Raw genomic sequence first — 27,417 nt, 5'->3', positions numbered from 1 at the left:
GTCAAGTGGGCCTTAGGAAGCATTAGTAACAACAAAGCTAGCGGAGATGACTGTATTCCAGCTGAGCTATTTAATATCCTAAAAGATGATGCTGTTAAAGAGCTGCACTCAATATGCCAACAAATTTGGAACACTCAACAGTGGCCGCAAGACTGGAAAAGGTCAGTTTACATTCCAATTCCAAAGAAGGGCAACACCAAAGAGTGTTCAAACTACCGCACAATTGCACTCATTTCACATGCCAGCAAGGTGATGCTCAAAATCCTACAACCTAGGCTTCAGCAGTATGCGAACCAAGAACTACCAGAAGTACAAGCTGGGTTTCGAAGAGGCAGAGGAACTAGAGATCAAATCGCCAATGTTCGCTGGATCATGGAGAAAGCAAGAGAATTCCAGAAAAACGTCTATTTCTGCTTCATTGACTACACTAAAGCCTTTGATTGTGTGGATCACAACAAACTGTGGCAAATTCTTAAAGTGATGGGAGTACCAGACCACCTTACCTGTCTCCTGAGAAACCTGTACGAGGGACAAGAAGCAATAGTAAGAACCAGACATGGAACAACCGATTGGTTCAAAATTGGGAAAGGAGTACGACAAGGCTGCACATTGTCACCCTGCTTATTTAACTTATATGCAGAGTACATCATGAGAAACGCTGGGTTGGATGAATCACAGGTCGGAATTAAGATTGTCGGGAGAATTATCAACAACCTCAGATACGCAGACGATACCACCCTAATGGCAGAAAGCGAAGAGGATCTCAAGATTCTTTTGTTGAGGGTGAAAGAGGAGAGTGCAAAAGCTGGTTTGAAACTCAACATTAAAAAAACGAAGATCATGGCATCTGGCCCCGTCACTTCCTGGCATATAGAAGGGGAAGAAATGGAAGCAGTGACAGATTTTACTTTCTTGGGCTCCAAGATCACCGCAGACGGTGACTGTAGCCATGAAATTAAAAGACGTTTGCTCCTTGGGAGGAAAGCTATGGCAAACCTAGACAGCATAGTCAGAAGCAGAGACATCACCTTGCCGACAAAGGTCCGTCTAATCAAAGCTATGGTTTTCCCAGTAGTAACAGCTCCAATGACATCCACAATCATTACCTTTAATTCTTCTCCTGTGATTGTTAATTCCAGACGTTTATCTAGAAAGGCTGCGAAGGCCACAGAGTTGATGACATGTTCTGAAAACCAGAAGGAGAGCATTCGGGATTCGGACAGGAGAGACGGTGTGAACACAGAAGGATGGAAGACACCGGAAGTGTTCTTGTACAGGAGGAGGCCCTTTGAGGAGAACAGAAGGCATTGTGCTTTATGGACTGGACCTACTGCAGATGCTACCTAAAAAGCTCTTAAGAATAGAGGGCTGCTGCACCCCTTATATTTTTCCTAGGCACAGATCATTGCCATGGAGGAAAATTCTCCAACATATTTGTTCATGTTTGGGGGGGAAAAAAGCACTCTTACCACACACAGAAATACAAACACAGGAAACTGCCCAATGCTCATTCAGACCACGTGTCCATCTAGCCCTGTATTGTTTACTCTGGCTGGCAGGGTCTGGAGACATTATTTACATCATCATCAACAACAACATTTCTATACCGCCCAATAGCCAAAAACATTAAAAATACTGTATACAGAGATTAAAAGCCATTTAATTTTTTTTTAAAAACCCACAAACAGACAATACACACAAGAGAACATATATCTAAAACAACTTCAAACAAGCAATCACAAGCAAACAACCATAACCATAAGACAATCCAGGATCGATTAAAACTTATCATATGCTGCCAAATGCCTGGGAGAAGAGAAAGGTCTTAACCTGGTGCCGAAAAGATAACAATGTTGGCGCCAGGCAGGCCTCATCAGGAAGGTGATTCCATAATTGGGAGGCCACCAATTTATGCATTTGTCCCATTGGGAAATCCAGTAATTGGCCTGCCACTGGTCCATTTATTCCATTACTGCAGGGGTGTAGAACTCAGGCCAAGTAGGCCAAATCTTATCTGGCCCACCTGGGGTCCCAATAACCCCTCCAGGATTCCCTAGATCAGCAGTCCCAAATCCTTTTGGCACCAGGGACCGGTTTCGTGGAAGACAATTTTTCCACGGCCCGGGGGGGGGGGGATGGTTAAATGTAAGCACATTACATTTATTCTGTACTTTATTTCTATTATTATTACTACCCTCCCCCAATCACCCCCTGAAATCCCCCTGGGACGGAACCTACCTGGCGGCGGTTGGTCCGGGTCCATCCGCTGCTGTCCACCTGCTGCGCCCAGACTGCAGATGCAAATGGCATCCAGCATAGATAAAGTACAGAATAAATGTAATGCGCTTACATTTAACCATCCCCCCCTGGTCCGTGGAAAAATTGTCTTCCACGAAACCGGTCCCTGGTGCCAAAAAGGTTGGGGACCGCTGATCTAGGGCAGGGGTCTCCAACCCCCGGGCCGTGGACCGGTACTGGTCTGTGGCCTGTTAGGAACCGGGCCGTACAGCAGGAGGTGAGCGGTAGGCGAGCATCCCTGTTCTTCAAGTAATAGGCTACATAAATCTTTATGTAACCTATTACTGCAAAGAACAGGGATGCAAATGGCGTAGCAGGTGCCATTTGCGTCCCTGTTCTTTGCAGTAATAACAGGCTACGTAAAGATTTACGTAGCCTATTACTTGAAGAACAGGGATGCTCGCCTACCGCTCACCTCCTGCTGTATGGCCCGGTTCCTAACAGGCCACGGACCGCTACCGGTCTGCGGCCCAGGGGTTGGGGACCCCTGCCCTAGATCACCTACCCCCTTTACGATAACTTATAATTGTTTGGTAATTTCCAGCTTTTGCACAGTTTTTCCCCATTCTAAAAGATTGAAATGCCTCTCCTAAGGCTTGGTTACTTCCAGTGAGAGCTTTAAGCTAAAACAGGCAGGTATTTTTGGTCCCACCCCTTTTGCTTTCGGGCCCTGCCCACCATTGGAATGTGGCCCTTGGAAGCTTCTCCAAATTGGAAATTTGGCCCTCAGGCTGAAAGAGGTTCTGCATCCCTCCAGTCCTCTCTACTGGTAAGGGTAGAGGCTGGTTCCCAGTTTTGGTACCAGCTGACATTCTTTTAACTGGAGATGTCAGAAATATATACCAAAGGCCCTTGTGGAAGTTGCTATTCCCCAACAGAGGAGAATCTCCAATAGACTCCAACATAAAATAGCTGAATTAGAAGTAATCACCAGGTTTGATTTTATTAATTTAGGCTTGAATAGAGACAATGGGTTTCCTGACCCACAAGAGGTATTAATTTACTTAGCAGTGCTAAGTTGACATCAAGTGAACCTTTTCCCCTCCTATTCCCACCCCTACCTCTTTTTGTAACTTCTTGCCTGATGAAGAGATCTGGAGATCTCAAAAGCTTGCACAGTTTTTGTGACCTTTGAGTTATCCCAATAAAGGTACCACACTAATATGGATTCTGGATTTTTTCTTATGGCTGACACAGCAACCTTTGCTTATTGTATGTTATCACAATTACTGCTGTTGTAATTGGTCACTGCGGTTATACTGCATACATTAAGTGCTAATGGAATTGTCACAGACTTTTTGCATTTTGTTACCATTTAACCCCACCTTTTACATTTCCCTGTTACAGCCATGTGTATATATACCTGCCATCTAAGGATAATGCCTCATGCATCTGATAAAGTAAATAAACACTTTAGTCTTCTAGGTGCTCAACGACTCTTCATTGTCATTATTATGTGGATATTGCACCCTTTTGGGTTGGCTGAATCGCAAACACTTCCGTTGAATTGGCTATAAAAAGATTGAGCTAGCATCGTCAACAATGATACCCTTTTGCTCTACATGGGCAGATTTGCCATGTGGACATATCTCCTTACCTTATGATGTGATTCTATGTAATTTGCTTTTATTACAGGGAATGACGCCAGAGAAATATCCAGTCCTATATCCTCATCTTGGAGAAAATATGCTGCCAGAAAATTAAGAAAATAGTTTTTCAACCCAACAATATATCTAAAATAAGAATAAAGAAAGCTCCTTTTTCAAGGACAGCTGTCTACCCTGGTGGTCCTGGCTGTTGCCAAGGAGCCCCATGGCAAGACCCTCAAACCTAGCTCCTTGTGTTATCCTGCGGAAAATACAGATGAGAAGGAGATATAGGCTGCCCCACCTTTTCCTGGGCCCATGCAGCTTGAGGGTGAGGCCTTTCTGCCTTCTTCTGATCAGGCAGATCTCAATAATATCCTTCAATAATATCCCCATCCCCTCCACACTATAGTAGCCAGTACTTGTAGAACTGGACAAGGTCTCTTGAAGAGAGCTCCTTCAAGGGGGCAGGGCCAACCAAAGCACAGACCTTACTAACCTACTTAACGTTTCAGTTGGCCTCAGCATTCTGTTGAGACAACATCTCTTGAGAGCTCAGCCAGAGGACCCAGCTTTGCCTGGAAGAGTTTTTTTCAACTCCTCCACCTCCTGTGAATCCCAGGCCCAGAGGTTAGGATGTCCTAGGGTTTGGGGAGGGCATTTCCCCATGAACATGCAAAGCAGGCCTCGAATTAGGAATGTATGAGTATTTTGTTCCATTTGTTCTTGACCCAAATTTATCAAGTTTGCACCTCCCAGACCTGAATGCAATCTGTGGTCAAAGTCCGTAGAGCTTGCGATGCGTGTTTGAAAATGCAAACATCTGAAAAATGTACATGGAAAAATTTGAACTTTTGACAAATGCACATAAATGTGCTTTCATTGATGGGGGACATGCATACATTAAAAAATGTGCACAATTGATGCTATATTTGGGGGAAATGCACATGTGAATTTCCATGCAAGAAGGAAAAAAACAAAGCTCATAATCTGATATGTACAGGAGTTGGAATGACTCTGGAGGTGGGATTTGGACCTCAGTGAGCTCGGATTTTGCTGATTTCCACATCCCAAGCTCCAGTGCATTTGATCTTCTGTGGAATATTCCCACGTTTCTTTATAGCCCCAAAGCCCTCCCTTATATGGCCCATTAGATGAAAAAGTAGACCTCCGAAGTAAGGATGTCCAAATTTTGTGAAATCCATCCCATGTGTGTTTCATGGATTGTGCAGTGTCATTTGTTCTGGCATCTGTTCACAGACCGATTCGAATCCCCCTGCCCCGTTATCTAGAAAAGTACTCAAATATTTCTGTAAGAGGGTTAGCAACAATTTACGTAATTTGTGTTAGTATGTAACATTTAGTGTATTGTCCCCTATTCCATTCACCTTTTCCCCACGTATATTTTCCGGGATGGCATATGTCTCAACAGAAACGTGCGTATTTTCCTACAAATAAATTTGCGTAAATTTCGGGAAAGTAAAAAATAAAAGTTCCAAAAGTGCATGGACTCCCCGTGGCCTGAGGAGGCTGGTCCGCAGGGGATTCTGGAGGTCAGATTCTGAGAAATCCAAACTCATTTTAGACTGCCTCGAATTTCTCTAGCATCCCTACTCCAAAGTCTCTGGAAAAAATTTGTCGCCTTGAGCCCTGCTATTTTCGATCTCTAACTAGGGTCACCTGAAATTAAGCTGGGTACTTCATGCATGCAAAGCATACATTCCAGATCCACAAGTTCAGCAGGATGAAGCGACAGAGCCCTCATGCTGTAGAGCAGACTGTGCCATGTGAGACCGCAAGTGGACTTTGTTGTATTGAGCGAGGGTAAAACTTTTAATACAGTGTGTGTAATAAAAAAGAAGTCTGCATTTACCTGCTGTGTCTTGAACAAAATCTGCCAGTAGCTGAGCAAGGAAGTTAATTTCTTTACACACCTACAAAGGAGGAAGGGAGCTGTACAAATCATTGTGTCTGTAGATGTTTTTCCTGTATACATTTTGAAAGATAAAGTGGCCCTGTCACAAAATATGAATGTAATGTGCATTGTTGATAAAATTCATTGTATTTCATAGGAGTGCTGTTCATAATGATCTGTGTATACCAATTGTAAGTACCAAGTGATTGGTTATGTATGCTATAAGCTGGCTTTAACTCCAAAAATGTGTTCTTGGAAGTGGGGCAAAAAACTTTGCCAGGTTGGTTGATTCTGGGAAGTAAAAAGCTCATTACCTCATGAGGAGATGTAAGCTTGGCTGTGTTATGGAGAGGCCTTCCTGTGGTCATGAGTAACACCTATGACTGAGTCCAAGAAGTCTAAGTGAATAGAATGTGTGTTTAAGATAACGGAGCAAGAGCTATTGCAAGGTAGAATGTTACAATGGAGGGTGGTGGCTCTGATGTCAGTGGGGCGGTAAATCCACCCCAGATTTCAGTCAGAACTGAGAGCTCCTTTAGAGTTCTGACTGGTTCTAAATGAAACCCAGAGTGGATTCACCGCCCCACTGACATCAGAGCCACCAGCCTCCACTGGAACGTTATAAGTGGTAAGATTTTGACATGGTTGACCAGAGAGATCCTGGGTGAATGGGAAGCCAACCAAACACGATTATCTAAGCTCTGCCAACCATGCCTGCCTGATAGGGAACTATAAGATCTTAATGATGACTGCTTTATTGGTTGAGAAGAAGAGAGCTTCAAGTTTACTAAGAAATACGTTAGCCATGGTTTCTATGTTGCTTCAAATCATTCTAATTGCATTCTATGTAGCAATGTGTTTTGCTCTTTTCTTTATTGCAAAGTTTTGTTATTCTCTAATACTGTTGGAGCAAAAAATATTTCTTTTGCGGTAATGCTTTGTGTTGTTTGGATTGAGGGGTGTTTTCAGAGACCACAACCCAGATTCATTAATTCGTGAAGCCCAGAACACGCAGCTGAGATTTACGCTTCTGTTGCTGAAAAGGGTCTGTCCATACAGCCGCTATTTTCTCTCTTGGTCAGGTAAGTCATAGACATACCTGTTCAGGTAAGAGAAACAAGCTAGTTGGATGGAGCAGGAATTGTTCCCTCAGCCCTTCACAACTCAATTTTTAGAGTTTAAAAGAGGGGCATCGAACCATTCAGCCCAAGAGCCAAATTCCATTTTGGAGAAGCCCTTGGGGGGTGCTTTACAGTGGTGGTGGGGGGCTAAAAGACAAAAGGTGGAAGGGTGCAGAATTTTGTTTTCCAAATTAAAAACAGATGTGTGTGTGTGGGGGGATTAAAGCAAGTCTAAGACTGGGTAGGAACTAACCTTTTCCTCCCATACCGATTTCCTGATCTGTAGTGACTATTTGCCCTACAGGGGAAAACACACAGAAAATATACAAGGCATGCATTCCCTGAGACAACTTCCCCCAACCTGGTGTCTCCAGATGTTTTAGATTTCAATTCCCATAAGCCTCAGCCAGCATGGTCAATGATCAGGAATGCTGGGAATTGTAATCCGAAAGTTCTGGAGGGCACCAGGATGGGGCAGGCTCCCCTAAGATGTTGTGCTCCCAAATCTGTATGTTTTCCTACATGGGGCAAGCAATCACTTTAGGGGAGTAATTCAGATGATGAAAAGAGGGATGAGAAGGGGCAGCAACTCCCATAATCTCGGTGCACAGAGAGCAAGGGTGCTTCCAAAGGAGGCATCGCCTGCCTTGTTCACGGAGTTTCACAGTGGGGTCCAGGTGATGGCGTCTTCTACTCATAACTATCCCATGTTTAACAGCCACTTCAGAGGTGCCAACAGGTTTGAGGGGGTACTAGGCAAGGTGTTTTCGGGGGGGGTTCCCCCTGGCCAGCCTCTCCCTGTTGTCTGGCCAGCCCCTTTTTCTTTTCTTTTCTTTTCTTTTCTTTCCTTTTTTTACCATGGGGGTGGTGGCTGAGGCTTCGCATGGAGCTTTTATCTGCCTATTGAGGTTGCTCGCTCACGGAAGTTTGCGAGCCCTTTAGATGAAGCTGTGGCCCTCCAGCACATCTCCTGCACTAAATTACCTTTATTCCATTTTTAAATAGATCAGAGATAATGAGCTCTCAAATTACCCCTTGAGTTCCCTCTGTGAAAAAGGAAAAGTTGCAAGAAGAGGAGCGAGATCAGTGAAACATATGGAAGACTCAGATAAGGGGGAGAAGGAAGGGAAAAGGTGAGGGGGGAAAGGAAGCACGTGTAAAGGGAGTCCGTCGTGATCCTACATTTAAAAAGGAAGCAGAAAGCCCCGTTTTAAATGCAGGGTTTTTTTAGGCGGTGTAGAGATGCTCTAGATCTACACTACTGCTTTATACAGTATTACACTGATAACTGTTGGGGCACATTACACATTCGATATACTGCTTCTGTAGTGTTATTTCCTGCTTTGTATTCCACATTATCCAGCATACTGCAACGAATGTCATTGTGTGTCCTACGAGGTAGAAATGTGTAAGAGGGATATAGCATTACCGTAATGGGATTGTAATGACATGACACAAGGTGTAGATCTGGCCCCAGCTTCTTGGCTCAGCTCCACTCCTGCCACGGCACTTCCTTTTAGCAGCGGGTTGGCAGGAGGAGCGGCCACCTCTAGTCAGGGGGACATTTGGGGGCCCTCCCAGACTGCCGAGCCCCGGAACCATACCCTGTGGTCCAACCGTGGTGACACCACTGCACCCCTTTTTCCGTCTTCTTTCTAAAAATCCGTTAAGGAGAAAGAGACAGAGGGCAAGTATCCAATGGCACTCCTACCCAGAGTGGGCCTATTTAAGTGAATGGGCCTAGTCTGGGTAGGACCAGCATCGGATACTGTGCAGAATAGCTGCCAAATGCTTTCTAAGTGGTAAAGCTAGGAGCCTTCCATCTGGAAGCACCCTAATAGTCTGGGGAAACTCCTCTTCCAGTTTACAAAGTATCCAAGGCCAGGTTACAGCCCTCCACCATCTTTCAAGGCAAAGCCAGATCAACCATACTTCTGTTCAGATCTTGCAAACCAGGCCTCTTAGCTCCACTGTTTTTGACATACTGGAGTCCAATTAATTAGCTGTTCAGTTCTTACTGCTTCTGAATCATTGACCCATCCATGCTTCTTACCTGGTTTTTGAGAACTAGCTTCAAGGTAAACGAGATGAATTTCGTGAAAAGCTGTTTTAGCCATCCCGGACTATATGGGAGAGAGATGGGAGGAGAGTTCAACCATCCATTTTAAAAGACAACATGTTTGGATTTTTTCCCCTACCCTATCCTACAGGCTCTTAGGGAGTAACAACAATGGGATCTAAACATATACAATCCAAATCAAAACAAGGTCACAATGCCAGCACAGAGCAGATTCCCTATGAAAGCTCCCCAAATCACATTTATCCTAGACTTTAGACACCAGGGCCAGCAGAATCGCCTTACAAAAATTAATATAAAGATACGAAGGGCCAAACTACATGTACCACTAAACACATCCTTAGCAAGCATGTCAGGTTGGGTTTCTTTAAAGGTGCAGGGTCCCCCAGTTTTATCAGAACCACAGCATGCAGGGAGAGGAGGCTTAACCCTTTCTTTCCAGCCATGGTCCTGTCAATCCCACCCTCCGCCTTCACTGTGCTTGTATTAGCCCCAGAAAAAAAAAAGCTCCTATTGGTGCCAATGGGAGCTTTTATGTTAGGGCTAATAGTAGCCCAGGGGTGAGATCATTGGGGAACATGGCAGGGGAGGGAAGATTTAAGGCCCTCCTCCCCATGCACTGGGGTCCAAAAAGAAAATCACATACATCCCTCCTATGCCTGATATGAATTAAGGCAGGGGTGCCAAGCCTCAAGGTAAGCTGGAGGTGGTCAAACATGAGATGGCAAGATTGAACATTGACATCTTGGGAATCAGCGAACTAAAATGGACAAGCATGGATGAATTTAATTCAGGTGACCATTATATCTACTACTGTGGGCAAGAATCCCTTAGAAGAAATGGAGTAGCACTCATAGTCAATAAAAGGGTAGGAAAAGCAGTACTGGGGTACAATCTCAAAAACAATAGAATGATCTCAGTACGAATCCAAGGCAAACCATTCAACATCACAGTAATTCAAGTCTGTGCCCCAACCACTGAGGCTGAAGAAGCTGAGGTTGATCGGTTCTATGAAGACCTACAACACCTTCTAGAACTAACACCAACAAAAGATGTCCTCCTCATCATAGGGGATTGGAATGCCAAAGTAGGAAGTCAAGAAATCACCGGGATAACAGGCAAGCATGGCCTTGGTGTACAAAATGAAGCAGGACAAAGGCTAATAGAGTTTTGCCAAGAGAACATGCTGATCATAGCAAACACTCTTTTCCAACAGCACAAGAGGCGACTCTACACATGGACATTACCAGATGGTCAATATCGAAACCAGATTGATTATGTCCTTTGTAGCCAAAGATGGAGAAGCTCTATACAGTCAGTCAAAACAAGACCTGGAGCTGACTGTGGCTCAGATCATGAGCTTCTTGTTGCAAAATTTCGGCTTAAATTGAAGAACGTAGGGAAAGCCACTAAACCATTCAGGTATGACCTAAATCATATCCCTTATGAATATACAGTGGAGGTGAGGAATAGATTTAAGGGATTAGACCGGATAGACAGAGTGTCAGAGGAACTATGGACGGAGGTCCGTAACACTGTTTAGGAGGCAGCAACTCAATCCACCCCAAAGAAAAAGAAATGCAAGAAAGCAAAGTGGCTGTCTGGTGAGGATTTACAAGTAGCTGAGGAAAGAAGGGAAGCAAAAAGCAAGGGAGAAAGGGGAAGATATATCCAACTGAATGCAGAGTTCCAGAGAATAGCAAGGAGACAAGAAGGCCTTCTTAAATGAACCATGCAAAGAAATCGAGGAAAACAATAGAATGGGAAAGACTAGAGATCTTTTCAAGAAAATCAGAGATCTCCAGGGAACGTTTTGTGCAAAGACGGGCATGATAAAGGACAAAGAAGGCAGGGACCTAACAGAAGCAGATGAGATTAAGAAGAGGTGGAAAGAATACACAGAAGAACTATACAGGAAAGATCTGAATGTCCTTGATAGCCATGATAGTGTGGTCACTGAACTTGAGCCAAACATCCCAGAGAGTGAAGTCAAGTGGGCCTTAGGAAGCATTAGTAACAACAAAGCTAGCGGAGATGACAGTATTCCAGCTGAGCTATTTAAAATCTTAAAAGATGATGCTGTTAAAGTGCTGCACTCAATATGCCGGCAAATTTGGAACACTCAACAGTGGCCACAAGACTGGAAAAGGTCAGTTTACATTCCAATTCCAAAGAAAGGCAACGCCAAAGAGAGTTCAAACTACAGTACAATTGTGCTCATTTCACATGCCTGCAAGGTTATGCTCAAAATCCTACAAGCTAGGCTTCAGCAGTATGTGAACTGAGAACTACCGGAAGTACAAGCTGGGTTTCAAAGAGCCTTTGATTGTGTGGATCACAACAAACTGTGGCAAATTCTTAAAGAGATGGGAGTACCAGACCACCTTACCTGTCTCCTGAGAAACCTGTATGAGGGTCAAGAAGCAACAGTAAGAACCAGACATGGAACAACCAATTGGTTCAAAATTGGGAAAGGAGTACGACAAGGCTGCATATTGTCGCCCTGCTTGTTTAACCTATATGCAGAGTACATCATGAGAAATGCCGGGTTGGATGAATCACAGGTCAGAATTAAGATTGCTGGGAGAATTATCAGCAACCTCACATACACAGACGATACCACCCTAATGGCAGAAAGCGAAGAAGATCTAAAGAGCCTCTTGTTGAGGGTGGAAGTGGAGAGTGCAAAAGCTGGTTTGAAACTCAACATTAAAAGAACAAAGATCATGGCATCTGGCCCCATCACTTCCTGGCATATGGAAGGGGAATAAATGGAAGCAGTGACAGATTTTATTTTCTTGGGCTCCAAGATCACCGCAGACGGTGACTGTAGCCATGAAATTAAAAGTCACTTGCTCCCTGGGAGGAAAGCTATGGCAAACCTAGACAGCATAGTAAGAAGCAGAGACATCACCTTGCCGACAAAGGACCGTATAATCAAAGCTATGGTTTTCCCATTGGTAATGTATGGCTGTAAGAGCTGTACTATAAGGAAGGCTGAGCGCCGAAGAATTGATGCTTTCGAACTGTGGTGCTGGAGAAGACTCTTACGAGTCCCCTGGACTGCAAGGAGGTCCAATCAGTCCATCCTAAAGGAAATCAACCCTGAGTGCTCATTGGAAGGACAGATCCTGAAGCTGAAGCTCAAATATTTTGGCCACCTAAGGTGAAGAGAAAACTCCCTGGAAAAGACCCTGATGCTGGGAAAGATTGAAGGCAAAAGGAGAAGGGGACGGCAGAGGATGAGATGGCTAGATAGTATCACCGATGCAATGAATATGGACTTGAGCACGCTCTGGGAGAGAGCGGAGGACAGGAGGGCTTGGTGTGCTATGGTCCATGGAGTCATGAAGAGTCGGACACGACTTAACGACTGAACAACGACAAAGCCAAGCCTCTCTCTGACCAAGTTCAATGTGGATGAAGTCTTGGGGGCCGCATTCCAGGGAGGGGCAGGCCCAAAGGCAAAAGGGGCAGGGCCAAGAATACCAGCACTGTTTAGCTTAAAGCCCTTACTGCCAGTCGCTAAGCCTTGCGAGAGGCATTTCAACCTTTCAGAATATGAGGGAGGGGCCATAGCTCAGTGTGACAGAGCACATGTTTTGCATGCAGAAGTACCCAGGTTCGGTCCCCGGACTCTTCAGGTAGGACAAGCAAAGAATCCTGCCTGAAACCCTGGAGAGCTGCTGCTTGTCAGTGTCGGCAATACTGGGCTAGATGGACCCAGGGTCTGACTCAGTCTCAGGCAGCTTCCGATGTTCCTAATAGGGGGAAAACATGCAAAAGCCAGGAAACAACCAAGGGATTGCCAGTGGGGGGGAGGCACCAGGGGAATGGGGCATTGGCCATGTGGGGAGCCCTGGAGGGGCAGATTTGGCCCACAGGTCTGAGGTTTAACACCCCTGAATTAATGCAAATACTGCTCACATGTAGTTTCGCCCTTTGGCTTCGGATTTAGTTACTCCACAAAATGGGAGAGGTCTACAACTGCAAAGCAGCTACCAAGAATGCCTTTTCATCAGGCAGCCTGATAGATCTGGGAGTCCTTCCAATAAAGGCGAGCAGTGCCAAACCCTGGCATGCATTTCAGCTGACGGAGCACACCCCGTGCCTCCCACGTGGAAGGTCCGGGCCAGCGGTACTGGCTTAGCACAGCCCTGAGAATGTCAACTGAACTACAGGCAGCTTTGCACAGGCATTTTTCTCCCTCTCTCATAATGCTAGAAGCCAACGGGGCCATCCCATGAAGCTGATTGTGGGAGATTCAGGACAGATAGAAGGAAGGGCTTCGTCATACCGTGCAGAGTCAAACAATGGCATTCGCTACCACAGGATATAGTGATGGCCACCAATTTGGACGGCTTTAAAAGGGGGTTGGACAAATTCCTGGAGAAGAAGGCTATCAATAGCTTGATGGTCTTGATGGCTATGTGCTGCCTCCAGTACCAGAGGCATTGAGCCTCTGTACACCAATTGCTGGGGAACATGGGTGAGAGGGTGCTGTTGCACTCATGTCCTGCTTGTGAGTTTCCCGTGGGCAGCTGGTTGGTCACTGTGAGAACAGAATGTTAGATGAGATGGACCTTGGTGTGATCCAGCATGGCTCTTCTCATGTTCTTAAATTGTAGGAGGAGAGCCAGGTATGCTGCCTTGAGCTCTTTGGAAGAAAGGCAGGACATAAATGTAATATTATTATTTATTATAAATTATTTATTCAATTTATGAGTTGCTCTATAGCCAAAGCACTCAGGGGGTTATCTGTAATAATACATGAGAATGTGTATCTGACTGTCTCTTGGTGCCATAGTTCCAAGACCATGAAACTTAGACACCTAAAACTTGGCATGCACACCAAGGGGACCCTACAGCGGTGCACCTTGGGGTCCTGGGTTTTTAAAACACACTAATTCATTTTAATGCGTCTGTGTGTTTGAACCCTGTAGTACCACCTTCAGTCACTAGTTGGCAGCCTTCCGTAACCGGCATATAGCTTGCAGTCTACACAGTTTGAATCTAGGGTGGGCGGGGGGGGGGGGGTAGACATACTTAAAGTAGACCTAATGAAATTAATGGAACTCAAGTAGTCCAATGGGATCAAGCCTATATGGACCTGACTAAGGCTCTCCAGTGAACCTGTAGCCAAGGAGAGATTTGAACAGGCTCATTCCGGCTCCTGGCTCCTAGCCTGTGCCTTTAACCATCCCACTACACTGTTCCTTAAGCAGCAGGTATGTTAGCAGATAATGCGCTGCGATGTGCAGGTGTGGAAGCATGAGCAGAAGATCCCACACCACTGGCTTGGTTCTCCATTCCCCTCCTTTTGTGACACCCCTGCACCAAACGACAGCCAGATGAATCATAGAATAGTAGAATCATAGAATGGTTCCAAGAATCCTAGATGGACCCAAGGGACCTTCTGATAGAGACTAGCAGGGCCAAACCCTGGCGTGGTGCAGGTCAGATGAAGGAGCGTACTCTTTGTCTCCGTGGAGATGCAGGGTCAGCGTGTGGAAAGTCAGGTAACAGTCTGAGGTGTCCACTGCCAAGCGCTCCTTTTCACACACTGTTCAACAGACAAACACAGGCCACAAGTTATTAGGAACCACGGGCCAGATGGATACATGCACACATCCAGTGTTGGCACCTGCACCGGGTCTCCGTGGGCAGCTGCCAGGGCCGCAAGGCCCAACAGGATCCGCTGCCGATACCTGCTCCCCTAATTTTGTTTTCTTCTCCAGAGCTCGGAGTAGCAAGATCTAGCCTCCCTTTTAATTTCCCAGAATGCCCCCAACCTACCTTTGCTCTGGGGCATTGTGGGAAAATTACAAGGGCGGCTAGTCCCTGCCACCCAGCACTGCTTGGGGGGCTCCCTCTGCTGCTAGGTAAGCCCTCCAGGGCCCATAGAGGACGGAGCCCACCCAGTGGAGGCTGGTGGCTCCGATTTCAGTGGGGCTGTGGATCCATTCCGGGTTCCAGTCAGACCCAGCCAGAACTCTCGAGGAGCTATGGAGCACCTTAGGCATGGAATAATGGGCTCAAGTGACAGGAAGCCAGATTCTGGCTGAACACCAGGAGAAACTTCCTGACTGTTAGAGCAATACAACAACAGATCCCATTACCTAGGGAGGTGGTGGGCTCTCCCACACTGGAGGCATTCAAGACGAGCCAGACAGCCATCTGTCAGGGATGCTTTGACTTGGATTCCTGCACTGAGCAGGGGGTTGGACTCGATGGTCTTGTAGGCCCCTACTATTCTATGACCTATTTGGGGGGTAGGGTTCAGCACCTTGGATAGCTCCTTTAGAGTTCCGGCTGGTTCTGACTGAAACCCAGAAAGGACTCACAGCCCCACTGAAATCGGAGCCACCAGCCTCCATGGGGTCCACCTGAGGACACATTGCCCCCTCAACTCTAGATCTGTCCTTGAGTCCTCCGCAGACTGCAGACTCCTTTGGCAGACAAGGGGAAAGGGTTCCATAGAGGAAGAAGGTTGCATAAAGCCATGGAGCTTAACTAAAACTGGGGCTGTCTCTCCCAGCATGATTTCCACAAAATGATTTCCAAAATGGCCTACCAGCTATTCAGCAGAATATGGCTGCAAAGCCTATCAGTCCATTTTAGGGATGGGCAAACTCACCTCAGCCCGCCTCACATGCCGCTCACCATCCGCTGGCCCCTGCTTTTAGACCATTCATGCCTGCAATGTGGCATAAATGGGCCTCTTGATGGCTGCCATTTACGTAAAATTGGCCTTTATAGAAAAGGCCAAGCTGCCATTTTGCGCAGAATGGCAGGTCGGAGGAGCACCGGGGACCGCTGTGCTTGCCTGAGTTGGCATGTGCCCAGTCGGGCAAGCGCGGGGGTCCATGGACTGGCATCTGGGGGGCCAAGCCGGCGAGAAATTGCCGAGCCTCATGCCCCAACTGGAAGCCCACGACATTCCTAGTCCATTTGCATATACCACATCCATCCAGGACATTTCATTTGATTTTGGAGATAATAAAGCAGAGTTTACTACACACAAAGGAGCTGCGAGCTTTCCTCCATCTCTCTCTGTCCCAAGGGGCCGTTGACGTGCATTTATTATTAGTGCTTCATTCTACCCAACCTGTAAATCAGGGGTGAGAAACTTTTTTCAGCTCGAGGGATGAATTGGTTCCCGGCAAGCATGATGAGGCGGCATCCAAAGTTTGTGAGGGTCACTTTCCAAAGTGTGTGTTTCGGGGGGGGGGGCACTCTACTGCTGGCATGTGGCTCTACAACGTAATTGCCCACACACATGCACACACACACGCATGCACATATACACGCTTATACCTTGCCCCTTCTCCGCGGCAATCAGACATTTAAAAAGCCTCCATTGGTACCGATGGAGGCTTTGAAAAAGCCTTATTGCTGCAGGTGATTTTTTGAGGGGGATGCAGTGCTGGGGAGCAGAGGGTTAACTGTTCCCTCCCCAGCAGCCACATGCCCCCCACCCAAATGCCCCATGCTGCAATTCAGCTTAGAAAAAACCCTCCGTTGGCATCAATGGGGGCTTTCCAGAAGTCTTAATGTAGCATGCACAGGGAGCAGTGCAACTGTGTTACCTCCAGTCAGTGAAGCTGCCAGGCTGGATGGGGACCTCCACGGGCCTTGTTAAGCCAGAGGTTCCTCATCCCTGCTTAGAGATATTTTTAAATATGGTCACCAGTATATAACTCTATTAAAGTAAATAAATAAATAAAGCCAATGATACAGCATTGTGGAGTTCCGCAGCTACTTACTCATTTTAACATTTATCTGGAGATCGATGGAGGAATCAATTTCAAAGTCAATAGAATGGATGAATTTCACCCTGTAAAAACATTTGGGGGTTAGGGTGCAAATCCACAATCAACCACAACAGACCTGCGCTCAGCTAGGTTGCCAATGAGATGGTTCAGGAACATGGAAAATAGCTAGGATTAACAAGGAAGGTGATGGTTGAGTGGCAGAACTCATGCTTCGCATGCATATGTCTCTAGGTAGGGCTCTAGGTCAGTTGCTTGCCTAAGGCTGTAGGTCAAGCATTGGCCATAGTAGCTGGGAATGATGGAAGCTTAGTCCAACACATCTGGTGGGCACCAGGTTGGGGAAGGCTGCTCTAGGGTTCTCTGTCTTGCATTTCCGGTTAAAATATCTTGGGTAAAAAAATCACATTTACACCCAAACAGAGGCTGTTGAATCACTTTCCCAACATTTTCTCCTAAGGACAAGTGGTGTAGTGGTAAATTGCGACACGCGGAAGCTCATCACAACAACCCGTGTAGCCAGACTCCCAGGGATAATAGAATCATAGAATCAGAGAATAGTAGGGTTGGAAGGGACCTACCAGACTACTGAGTCCAGCCCCCCGCTCAGTGCAGGAATCCAAGTCAGAGCATCCCTGACAGATGGCTGTCCAGCCTCATCTTGAATGCCTCCAGTGTGGGACAGCCCACCACCTCCCTAGGTAATGGGATCCATTGTTGTATTGCTCTAACAGTCAGGAAGTTTTTCCTGATGTTCAGCCAGAATCTGGGTTCCTGTAACTTGAGCCCATTATTCCGTGACCTGCACTCTGGGATGATGGAGAAGAGATCCTGGCTTTCCTCTCTGTGACAACCTTTCAAGTCCTTGAAGAGCGCTATCCTATCTCCCCTCAGTCTTCTCTTCTCAAGGCTAAACATGCCCAGTTCTTTCAGTCTCTCTTCATAGGGCTTTGTTTCCAGTCCCCTGATCATCTTCGTTGCCCTTCTCTGAACCCTCTCCAAGAGATACATATACATCCAATGTTTCTAATACCTATACTCCAGGGAGCTAACACTGCAGTTGAAACCTTCATCACAAAACAGAGACATGCAAACCAAACAAAATAAAGTGCTAATAAAATCTCGCAATTAGGTTTACACAGCATGAATGCAGTCAGGCATAGTTACCTGGGAGTAGGGATGCTGGAGGAATCCATCTAGGGGGTGAAGTTCACGGAGTGTTCATCAGCTCAGCCCCCGGATTTCGGCTCAATTACCTGTGAGCTGTCCCGACTCAATGCAGATCGAGTCAGGGCAGCCCATGGATTATCAGGTTTTTTGTTTTGTGTTTCTTAAATAGACAATTGTGCAAACTGCAGCCCTTATTTGTGCAAATTATGCAAATAGCAGCTGCAATTTGCACCAATGTCTATTTAAGAAAAAAAAGGAGAAAAGTTCCTGGATTTCAGGAAACGCCCGCAGCTTGGCTTGCAAATGTAAGCCGAGCCGTGCGTGCAGTGGGGATCCATCAGGCCCCCAAAAGGCCAGGTTTGGAAATGTTGGACACCCCTACCTGGGAATAAGCTCCAGCAAACTCAGTGGCGCTACCTTCCGGCTTGTGAAATGCTTTAAGCTTTAACAAAGGGTCTTCAGCCAGCTGAAATGCAACCTTTCGTTTTTAATGAGCAATGCAAACAATCTTGCAAGAAATTGTTACCATTGTAGCACGTAAAAGCCTTGTTATTACCTCACTCACTTGCCAAGGAAGAGAGATGTGATGATATCACCAACCCCGGTGCTCTGGCAGGTGATGTCATCGCAGTGGGTTCCCCTGCTCTCCCCTTCCACTACACCGCTGCTACACTGACACACTAGGACCTGGTTTGCACAACACGCCAGGCGCACCGTGGGTTGTTTAACCCCTGATGAGCCATGGTGCATGCTGGGCATCATTTTGAATACACAAGTCCCAATCGGGGTGATCAGGTGGTTGCCTTATCATGTGAACCCAGCCACCGTAGGTTATTTAAGGATTAAACAAACCTTGCATAACCCATGGTTTGTAGCAGGGTTATGTGAGGATTGTTTAACCCTCAAATAACCCATAGTGGTCAGGTCTGGATGACATGGCAACCCCCCCAATTGCAGGCTGCATAGGATGCCTTGCATATGTCATGGCTCATTGGGGGTTAAACAACCCACAGTAAGCCCAGTGTGCCATGAAAACCAGGCCAAGGGCTCTTCTGGGAATACTCACAGCCAGGTGCCCACGTAGCCATAGCTCAGGGTTCCTTTGAAGGAGGCCGAGACGTTCCAGATTGCGATGTCTATGGCATCCTCCTCCTTGAAGTTGACCTCAGTGCTTTCTATGGACAGGTCATTAATATGGATGCTATGGAAGGGAAACAGGGAATGGTTGGCTCAGTAGAATTGAACTCAGGTGGGCTGTGTTGGCCGTAGGGGAGGCACATCTCCATACCGGAGAATGCCTCACCACCACTACCACCCTGAGTCAGATGCACTCACCTTGCACACATGAGCCCTGCCATCACAAGTACACCCTTATGTAGCGGCACTAGCTGTGGGTGATGCATAGCGCACTATACAGAAGTGAGACATTCAGAGGACACAGCCCCACAATCCACACACAGATTTTTTATCACTAATGTAGGAGCCAGATAGAAGAGTGACCATAGCTGAGTGGTAAAACATGCTTTGTAGTAGATGGTCACAGATTCAGTCTTAGGGATGCTGGAGGAATCCGGGGGGCGGGGGGTGAAGCTCAAAGAGCTTTGCTTGGTTTGGCCCCCCCAGACTTTGGTCCGTTTTCCTCCACAGAGCCTGCATCAAGTTGGGCCGGTTTGTGTTATTTCTGTATTTTAATTGGTGTGAATTATGGCCAAATTTTGCGCAAATTTCAGCCACAACTCGCACAAATTACACAAATTTTGGCTGAAATTTGCCTGAATTTGCGCAAATTGTGGATCGCCACCCCCCCACCCCCCAAAAAGCTCACAGAGTTCGGGGGGAAACCTGTAGCTCGGCCCACAAATGCAAACTAAGTCAGGTACAATGGGAAACTCTGTCGGGCCAAAAAAGAAATGGATTTCCCGGTGACAGACATCCCTACTTCAGTCCCTGGCATCTCCATTTAAAGGGGTCAAAGAGAGACCTCTTGCTGACTGAGGCTCTGGAGAACCACAGCCAGATGCAACAGACTGGCAGTAAGAGCTTTAAGCTGAAGTATGCCAGTATTTGGCCCCTCCCTGTTTACCTTAAGCCCCACCCACCATTGGAATGCGGCCCCTGGGGGCTCTTCTGGAAGTTGGCCCTCAGGCTGAAAGTGGCTCAACACCTCTGCTTTAGGTGTCCAGCATCCAAACCATTTAAGGCAGGAGAGGTGGATTGGGATCCCAGGCGGACTGGTCTGAGGTTCTGCACCCCTGATATAAAGGGTCACCTCTACCCATATGAACCTTGCCTGTATGAACCTGTACACTCCAGTCTTCAGAGCAGAGCCTGCTCTGTTTCCATTGCCACCTGAGATAAATTTGGTAGGCACATAGGACCGGGCCTTCTTGTTGGCCGCACCCAGGCTGTGGAGCCCCCTGTCACCAGGGATCCAGTTGGCTTCCTCCCTTTGTGCCTACAAGCATCAACTAAGAAGATGACTGTTTTCAGTAAGGCACTCTTGGATAACTGCTATGTTTTATCCCAGTCCTCCCCAACCCGGTGCCCTCCAGATATTTTGGACTGCAACTCCCACAATCCCTGACCATTGGCTGTACTGGCTGGGGCTGATAAGAGTTGTATAGTCCAAAACATCTGGAAGGCACTACATTGGGGACGGCGATTGACAGCTGTTGTTTGGGGTTTTGCTTTAAACATTTTGCTGTTTTACTGATTATTTCTTATCTCTTTAGCCACCTGAAGAGCCCTATTTTAAGACAGAAAAGCAGGATATACAGTATATACAGTATATAAGTGAGATTAGAAGCCACACTTACTTGGTTAATCCATAGGCAATTTTGCCAAGAAACTGCATGGACTTCTCTCCTTTAACATCTGGGTAGTCTGCATTTTGAAAGGCTGCTTGAATTACCTGAGCTGTTTGCTCGTTCACTGCCAGTGAGAGAACAAAGACACGACCGTCACGGACAGCTGCCATTGTTAAGTCCATATACATTCCATGATCCTGTGCTAAAAGCAAGAACTTTGAGGCTATAGTATTCAGCACCCTGAAAATCCTTTTGACGTTCATTTGTTGCAAATTAAGTTTCTAGCCCTTAACACTACGAAGATAGCAGTAGGCCCCATGTGTTTGAAAGCTCTGAAGCCAAAAGAGAGATGCCACAGATTCAGTGCCCTGCATAGTTTTCATTCTCTCCTGCTGGCCAGCAGAATAAATTATGTAAACATGATTCATTTGCCTGATTTATACAGTTCCCAGAACTGGAATCCCTCGGTACAGAATTCATTCATTTATTTTTATTTATTTAATTATAGTGTGTCTATACCACCCAATAGCCAATGCTCTGTGGGTGGTTCACAAAAGTTAAAAAAAACCCACCAAAATTCAACATGATAAAATGTAAAACCTTTAAAAAGTTCAAAGCAGAGATTAAATTTTAGCACACTGCCTTTCATCATTCCCCCAACCCATACAGTTTAGATCCCCCCATCCTAAGCCTTATGGAGAATGACCCCCCCAAAAAAAAAACAGAAATACACAGCTGTAAACATGATTGTGAACCAAACAACGTCCCTACCTTCTAGACCTTCATATTTATTTGCAGACAATGATGAAAGGAGCACTGCACAGTACACGGAAGTGATATGTTTCTCTGTCTGCCTAGAGGTGTTAACAACAAGGGCTGTGCAGGGGCCCCCCGATCCAACTTGGAAGCCGCTTCCTGGCTTCCAAGGCAGGCCTGATCCAGCTCGGGCAGATTCGGGGGACCCCCAACCTGCCTCGGCCCCGAACCCGAAGCAGGGTTCGGATGTTGAACTCCGCTTCGGGTCCCCCCCCAATGCCCCCGTGCAAACCCCCTTACCTTGCCACCGCCACTGCTGCCTCCTCTGCCATCTTCGTCTTTGCCGCCTCCTCCACTGCTGTCGTCCTCACTGCTGCCGCCCTCGCCGTTGTCCTCACCGCCGCCACCGCCACCGTTGCCGCCGTCCTCGCCACCGCCAACCGCTGAGGCCTGGACAAGTGCAGCGACTCTTATTGCAGGGAGTCGCCATTTTTTAAATGGCAACCTCCAGGAAGTTCCAGGAGGCTACCATTTTAAAAATGGCGACTCTCTACAGTAAGAGTCGCCGCGCACGTCCAGGCCTCAGCAGTTGGCGGTGGCGCGGGAGGCAGCAATGGCAAGGATGGCAGCGACAGAGGCGGCAATGGAGGCGGCGGCGAGGACAGTGATGGCGAGGACGGCAATGGCGGTGGCAGCGGCTCAGGTAAGGACCTGGAGGTGCTGGGGGGGCCGGGCTGGGGGGGCCGAAGCTGTGAAGTGCCCCGAGTGCTTCGGAGAGCCCCCCACCTGCTCCGGGCCGCTTCGTGCCTCTTCCGCTTCACCTCGGAAGGGTCACAAAGTGACCCGAAGCAGCCCACTCCGACTCGGGCCTTGGGCCTCGGGCTGAAGCACTGCACAGCCCTACTTACAACCTCTAGGGTTGTAGAGGGGGATAGGGGAGGGAAAGAGGAGATGGACAGAAGGACAGCAAAAGTGGATACCGAGAGCTCTTACAGTTGCAAAGAGACCTGGAAGGATAAACACCCATCACCTATCACTCAGTGGGCTGAAGACCTTTCCGCTCTTGCTGCATTTGAACGTATCCCCTACAGCTGTTAGTTTCATACGGATGCTTATTTAGACATAGCGGCGGCTTATATTCTCTCTCTCTCTCATACACACACACACACACACACACACTTTGAAATAGAAGAGTTAAATCCTTCTTTCTCCCTCTATGTCTTTTTGTTTGTTTGTTTTTATATATCAAGGAGGATGTAAATGATTCTTGTCTATGTTCTATCATTTGCTCTTTTTCCCTTTCTTCTCCCCCCCCCTTTGTGCCCCCCCTTTTATTTTTGGTCTAGTTTGTTGTTTTTGTATTTGCAATTTTTTGTGGAAGGTAGGGATGTTCCAAGACATGGTCTGAAGACACATGAGACAGCTCCCTTGCTGAAGCTAAGCAGGTCTGGGTCTGGTCCATGCTTGGAGGGGAGACCACCTGGGAACCACGTGCAGCCGCCTTGAGTTCCATGATGGAAGAAAGGTAGGATATAAGTGTAATAAATAAATACATACATACATATTTAAATAAGACAGAGACCGGGAACTGGTGAAGATGAGTAGCTGTGGTGGGGGGAGGAGATTCATAACAATGGAGATGACGCTTCACACATTTGCACCCGGGCAGAGAACCAGTGGAGGCTGGTGGATCCAATTTCGGTGGGGCAGAGATTCCATTCTGGGCTTCTTTCTTTCTTTCTTTCTTTCTTTCTTTCTTTCATTTCTATACCGCCAAATAGCCGAAGCTCTCTGGGCAGTTCACAAAAATTAAAACCAAACGGCACACAATAAAATAATTTGGAATATTTAGAACATTAAAACCACAACATAACAATACAACCACAAGAAAACCTAGCAGTAGTGCAGGAATTTAAAATACAGATTTAAAACAGCAAAGCTAAAAGTCTAGAAAGCTAAAAAGCTTTAGTTACAACCAGCCAGAAGTACAGAGAAACCATCCAAGGTGCTGGACCCATTTTGGGGACAGGGTCCAGCACCTTGGATAGCTTCTTTAGAGTTCTGGCTGGTTGTGACTAAAACCCAGAATGGAATCTCCGCCCCACCGAAATCGGGTCCACCAGCCTCTCCTGCAAAGAACTGGAGAACAGCCTGGGGCAGCCGGGCCAAGGCATGCCAGAGCTGAACGACCCCCAGCCATGCCAGTGGAACGGGAAGGTGTGGTGGGTTTGTGCTCTCCAGTCTGTGTTCTTTTCATCCTCACTCCTCCGCGATCCGTTCGGATGTTTAGGGCTAGGCTGAAAGCTGCATCTTGCGAGCATTCAACCTGGATCCATGTTCCATCAGAGCAGTGGTGTGGTGGTAAATTTCGAAGTGCAGGCCCCCATCGTGACAGTTCCCATGGCTGCACCCCCAAGAAAAATCCGAAAACGCAGGTAGCGGCACTAACCCCGATCTCTGTGCTGTGTGTGCGTGGGATAGCGCACACCAGTGCATTGTTCCTGGGAAGATCCATTTGTTCCCCCCCCCCTTGCTGCTGTGGGGCATGCAGCTGAACTCAGAGGGAACAGGGAAGCCTGAGAGGGCTGGGGGCATATGACGCCATCATCCCTGCTGACCAAAGAGTCCTGGCACTTTGGCCCTGTGACCACCACAGCCTCCACTGCAGCACTGCGTCAGCTCCTGCCAATTCTCACTTACCTGGGCCTGGTATCCTCGATACAAGAGGTCCTTGGTTCACCACTGCCTCCATTCCCCTCCCCTTCCTCTGTTGTCCCTCCTATGTCCGATTTTAGATTGTAAGTTCCTTGGGGCACGAACTTGCCCTCTTGTACACCGTAAACCATCATGCACATTGGCGGCATTATGATCACCATCATCGGGGCCGGCGTCAAAGGTAAGCATGGTTGGGCACCTCCCAGGGCCCACACCCCAGCAGGGGCCCACCGACAAGATCCTTTTTTACCATGGCAACCTGCTTGTTCAGCTGCCTCTCACGCTGGCCCAGGCAAAGGTGGGGGTGAGGAGGAGGAGCAGGAGAGGCCCGGGCCTCCTTGCGCCCTGGCGCTCTGCCCGTCAAGCAAGCAAGCAGTAGCAACGAGCAGAACGAGGATGAGGCGCAATAGCAGCTCATGACAATGGCGGTGAGAAGGGAGACTCATTGAGGGAGGCGGCCCGTTGAGGGGGGCTTGCCCAGGGCCCTCCAAAACCGCCCAAACCATCAGCGGCCTGAAACTTCCATTCCCTACCAAGTATTGTAGTGTCTACACCACACCAATCACCACTCATCCCTGCAGTTATGTGCATTTCATTTGTGCAATATCATTGAGTGGCATCGTTTGAATTTCCTTGCCTCTCTCTAATTTTAATATCTTTTCCTTTTACCGTTTATTTGTTTAGATTCATAACCGCCATGGGTTCAGTAAATAGGCTTAGTCAATATATCTGTTACCATAAATATGCATAAATAGACATATTCGAGATTACATATCAAGAAAGGACATGTGCATGTAGTATGAACATTACGGAACTCAGGATGGGAGAACCAGGGATGCCCAGCTCGCTGAGATTTTCCAAGCTCCACCTTGAAGCTCGATTTGTCTCACTCCCATTTTCATTTGTGACCCGTGTTTTTTTTTTCTGTCCCAATGGGGGAAATTGCACATTTCAAATGGGAAATGTGCTCATTTAACTAAAGTGTGAAAATACACACACACACACACACAAACACACATATATACTAAATCACATTTTAAAGTGCACATTTAAAAAACACACACACGCTTTTTAAAATGCTCATTTAAAAAGAAAACCCACACTTTTTAAAGTGCACATTAAAAAAAAAAACACTCACTTTTCAAAATGCACTTGCAAATTCAGGAATGTATGAGTTTTTATCTGAAAAAAATGTTCTCCTGTTCGCATTTGGGGTTTTGACCAGGGCAAGTTCTGATGATTTGCAAACTGAAACAAAATTCTCAATCATCCCTATACAGAACTCGTAAGTATTCATGGGCACACTTTTTAGATCTGCTCACCAGTCTGGTCCAGTGGATTTGGGTGAAAAGGACAAGGGTTTGAACACATGCTCTGCTATAGATTCGACCTTGGGCAAGTCACCACCCTTCATCCTCAGTTTTCCAATCTGTCAAATATGGGCATTAGAAGTGAGCCTTCTCAAAGGATATAAGAGATACGATATTAAACTCTTTGCATCTTGCAGAGCTGGCCCTGGAAGATGCAGAAAGGTTCAGCCCCAAGGTTGCAATCCTATCAGGAGTAAGTCTCATGGAACTCAATGGGTCTTACATCTGAGCAGACACAGGGGTTGCACTGGGTTGCACTGTGTGCTGTGTGTGCATGGGATAGCGCACACCAGTGCATTGTTCCTGGGAAGATCCATTCGCTCCCCCCCCACCCGCAACCTAGGGGTTACACTGGGTTGCATATAGGGTTACACTGTCAAGTTGCAGTCTGATGCACACTTGCTTAGGAATATGCTCCATTGAACCCAACTGGATCTACTCTTGAGTAAAGGATTGGGCTGCACAGGATTAGTAGTTGATCATTAACGCCTATGCTGTCAGACATACAACAGAAAAATCACAGTTCAGGAAATAACTCCTTTATCCCAAAAGGACATGTGTCCTGCTCCCCCCACCCCAATTAAAAATGCAGTTCTGCACCTATGCATTCAAAATTCTGCACCAAGAAAAGCTGACCTGTATAAATTATGCAAATTGAGTAAATGTGCATAAACTGACTTATTTTGCACAAATTTTGCCTTTTTTACTATTTTGCAGTTCATTCTGGTTTTGCTGGTCATGGGGAGGCTAGCTATGTAAGCTACCACAGCCCTGCTCCCAACTGCTAGAGAAGTTATTCAGCAGTAATAACAGTGATAATAGTAACCACATGCTTCCAAAATCCACAATTGGGCAATACCATTATTAGGGCCAACCAAAATTTAATGAAGCTGTGCAAGCTTTGGAGTTCTCCAAGCCTTTTATCAGGCTAGCTGATACAAAAAACAGGAGACTGGAGAAGAAGCTTGCTTCCAAGTATATCTTCCCAGCCATGAGGGCTAGAAACTTGCTTTTGTTTTTAAATTAAAGCTGAGATCCTCCGGAGGCTACATATGGCACCCTGTACCACACTTTCTTCTGCTTTTTCTGTGCTGCATAAAAATCATGCTATACACATGGAGCCCTGGACGTAGCATGAAAATGGGAAACACAGCTACTGAGAGCAGAGGAGAGGATGAATGAGAAGCATTTCTCCATTCATCCAGACTGGGCTGCCCTGCTCTTGAGCAAGAACAAGGGGAAGCAACACAGAGCGGCAAAGACTTACACACTAGTGCAGCCGGCTTGGTGAGTCTGCAGACGATCCCTGTGTCGTTGAAGGAGGATGGCTCAAAGTTGCAAGCCAGAGATCTGCTGAGCAGAGCTACTAAGATCACCAGGATGCTGTCCATCATCCCCTAAGAATTCCCAAAGCTGGGTTCGCTAGCATTGAAGATCCTAGGAGCAGCTCCCGGCCTCCTCCTGTCCTCAGCGCAAAGGGCATTGGCCATTTGTATACCCCACAGCTCCTGTTCTTCTCAGACAGGACATGACCCGCTTCCTTGTTTCTGAGCAGCCCTATCTGTTTCCTCGAGTTCTCACAGCCTCCTTAACCCTTTCAGAACTGTCACCTGGCCTTGACAAGGTAATGCTCCAGAGGATAAGAGGATAACGATCAGGAGGAGGGGACTTTGGGGCAGACATGCAGGGCACCTTTCGGCAGAAGGAGCAGAACGGCCCCTAAACGCAGCGGGGCAGGCTTACCACAATAATACACAGAATGGTGCAGCTTGGCAATTTTAGATGCTGGCCCTAATGGTCTTATGGGGGGCCCATGAGATGGCCATGTGT

The 27,417-nt window shown here is 47.0% G+C and overlaps 1 protein-coding gene across 1 annotated transcript in view; it reads right to left on the bottom strand.

The window, feature by feature from the left end:
• Positions 1–27,144, bottom strand: part of CETP (cholesteryl ester transfer protein) — a 48,663-nt gene extending 21,519 nt beyond the window's left edge. Inside the window, exons 1-9 of the mRNA XM_084812454.1 lie at positions 26,855–27,144; positions 20,756–20,870; positions 19,006–19,140; positions 16,764–16,834; positions 14,473–14,560; positions 8,974–9,043; positions 5,758–5,818; positions 3,896–3,987; positions 1,107–1,286 (exon numbers count right to left, since the gene is read on the bottom strand). Of these exons, the coding sequence (XP_084668580.1) occupies positions 1,107–1,286; positions 3,896–3,987; positions 5,758–5,818; positions 8,974–9,043; positions 14,473–14,560; positions 16,764–16,834; positions 19,006–19,140; positions 20,756–20,870; positions 26,855–26,981 (939 nt within the window). The 5' untranslated portion in view covers positions 26,982–27,144. The remainder of the gene's footprint in view (positions 1–1,106; positions 1,287–3,895; positions 3,988–5,757; positions 5,819–8,973; positions 9,044–14,472; positions 14,561–16,763; positions 16,835–19,005; positions 19,141–20,755; positions 20,871–26,854) is intronic.
• Between the last annotated feature and the right edge of the window lie 273 nt (positions 27,145–27,417).

This window comes from Heloderma suspectum, chromosome 8, assembly GCF_057233095.1.
Source record: "Heloderma suspectum isolate Gila_16-S chromosome 8, 16-S_ref, whole genome shotgun sequence".
Taxonomy (NCBI): Eukaryota; Metazoa; Chordata; class Lepidosauria; order Squamata; family Helodermatidae; genus Heloderma; species Heloderma suspectum.
This window is presented reverse-complemented; position numbering and strand designations above follow the sequence as displayed.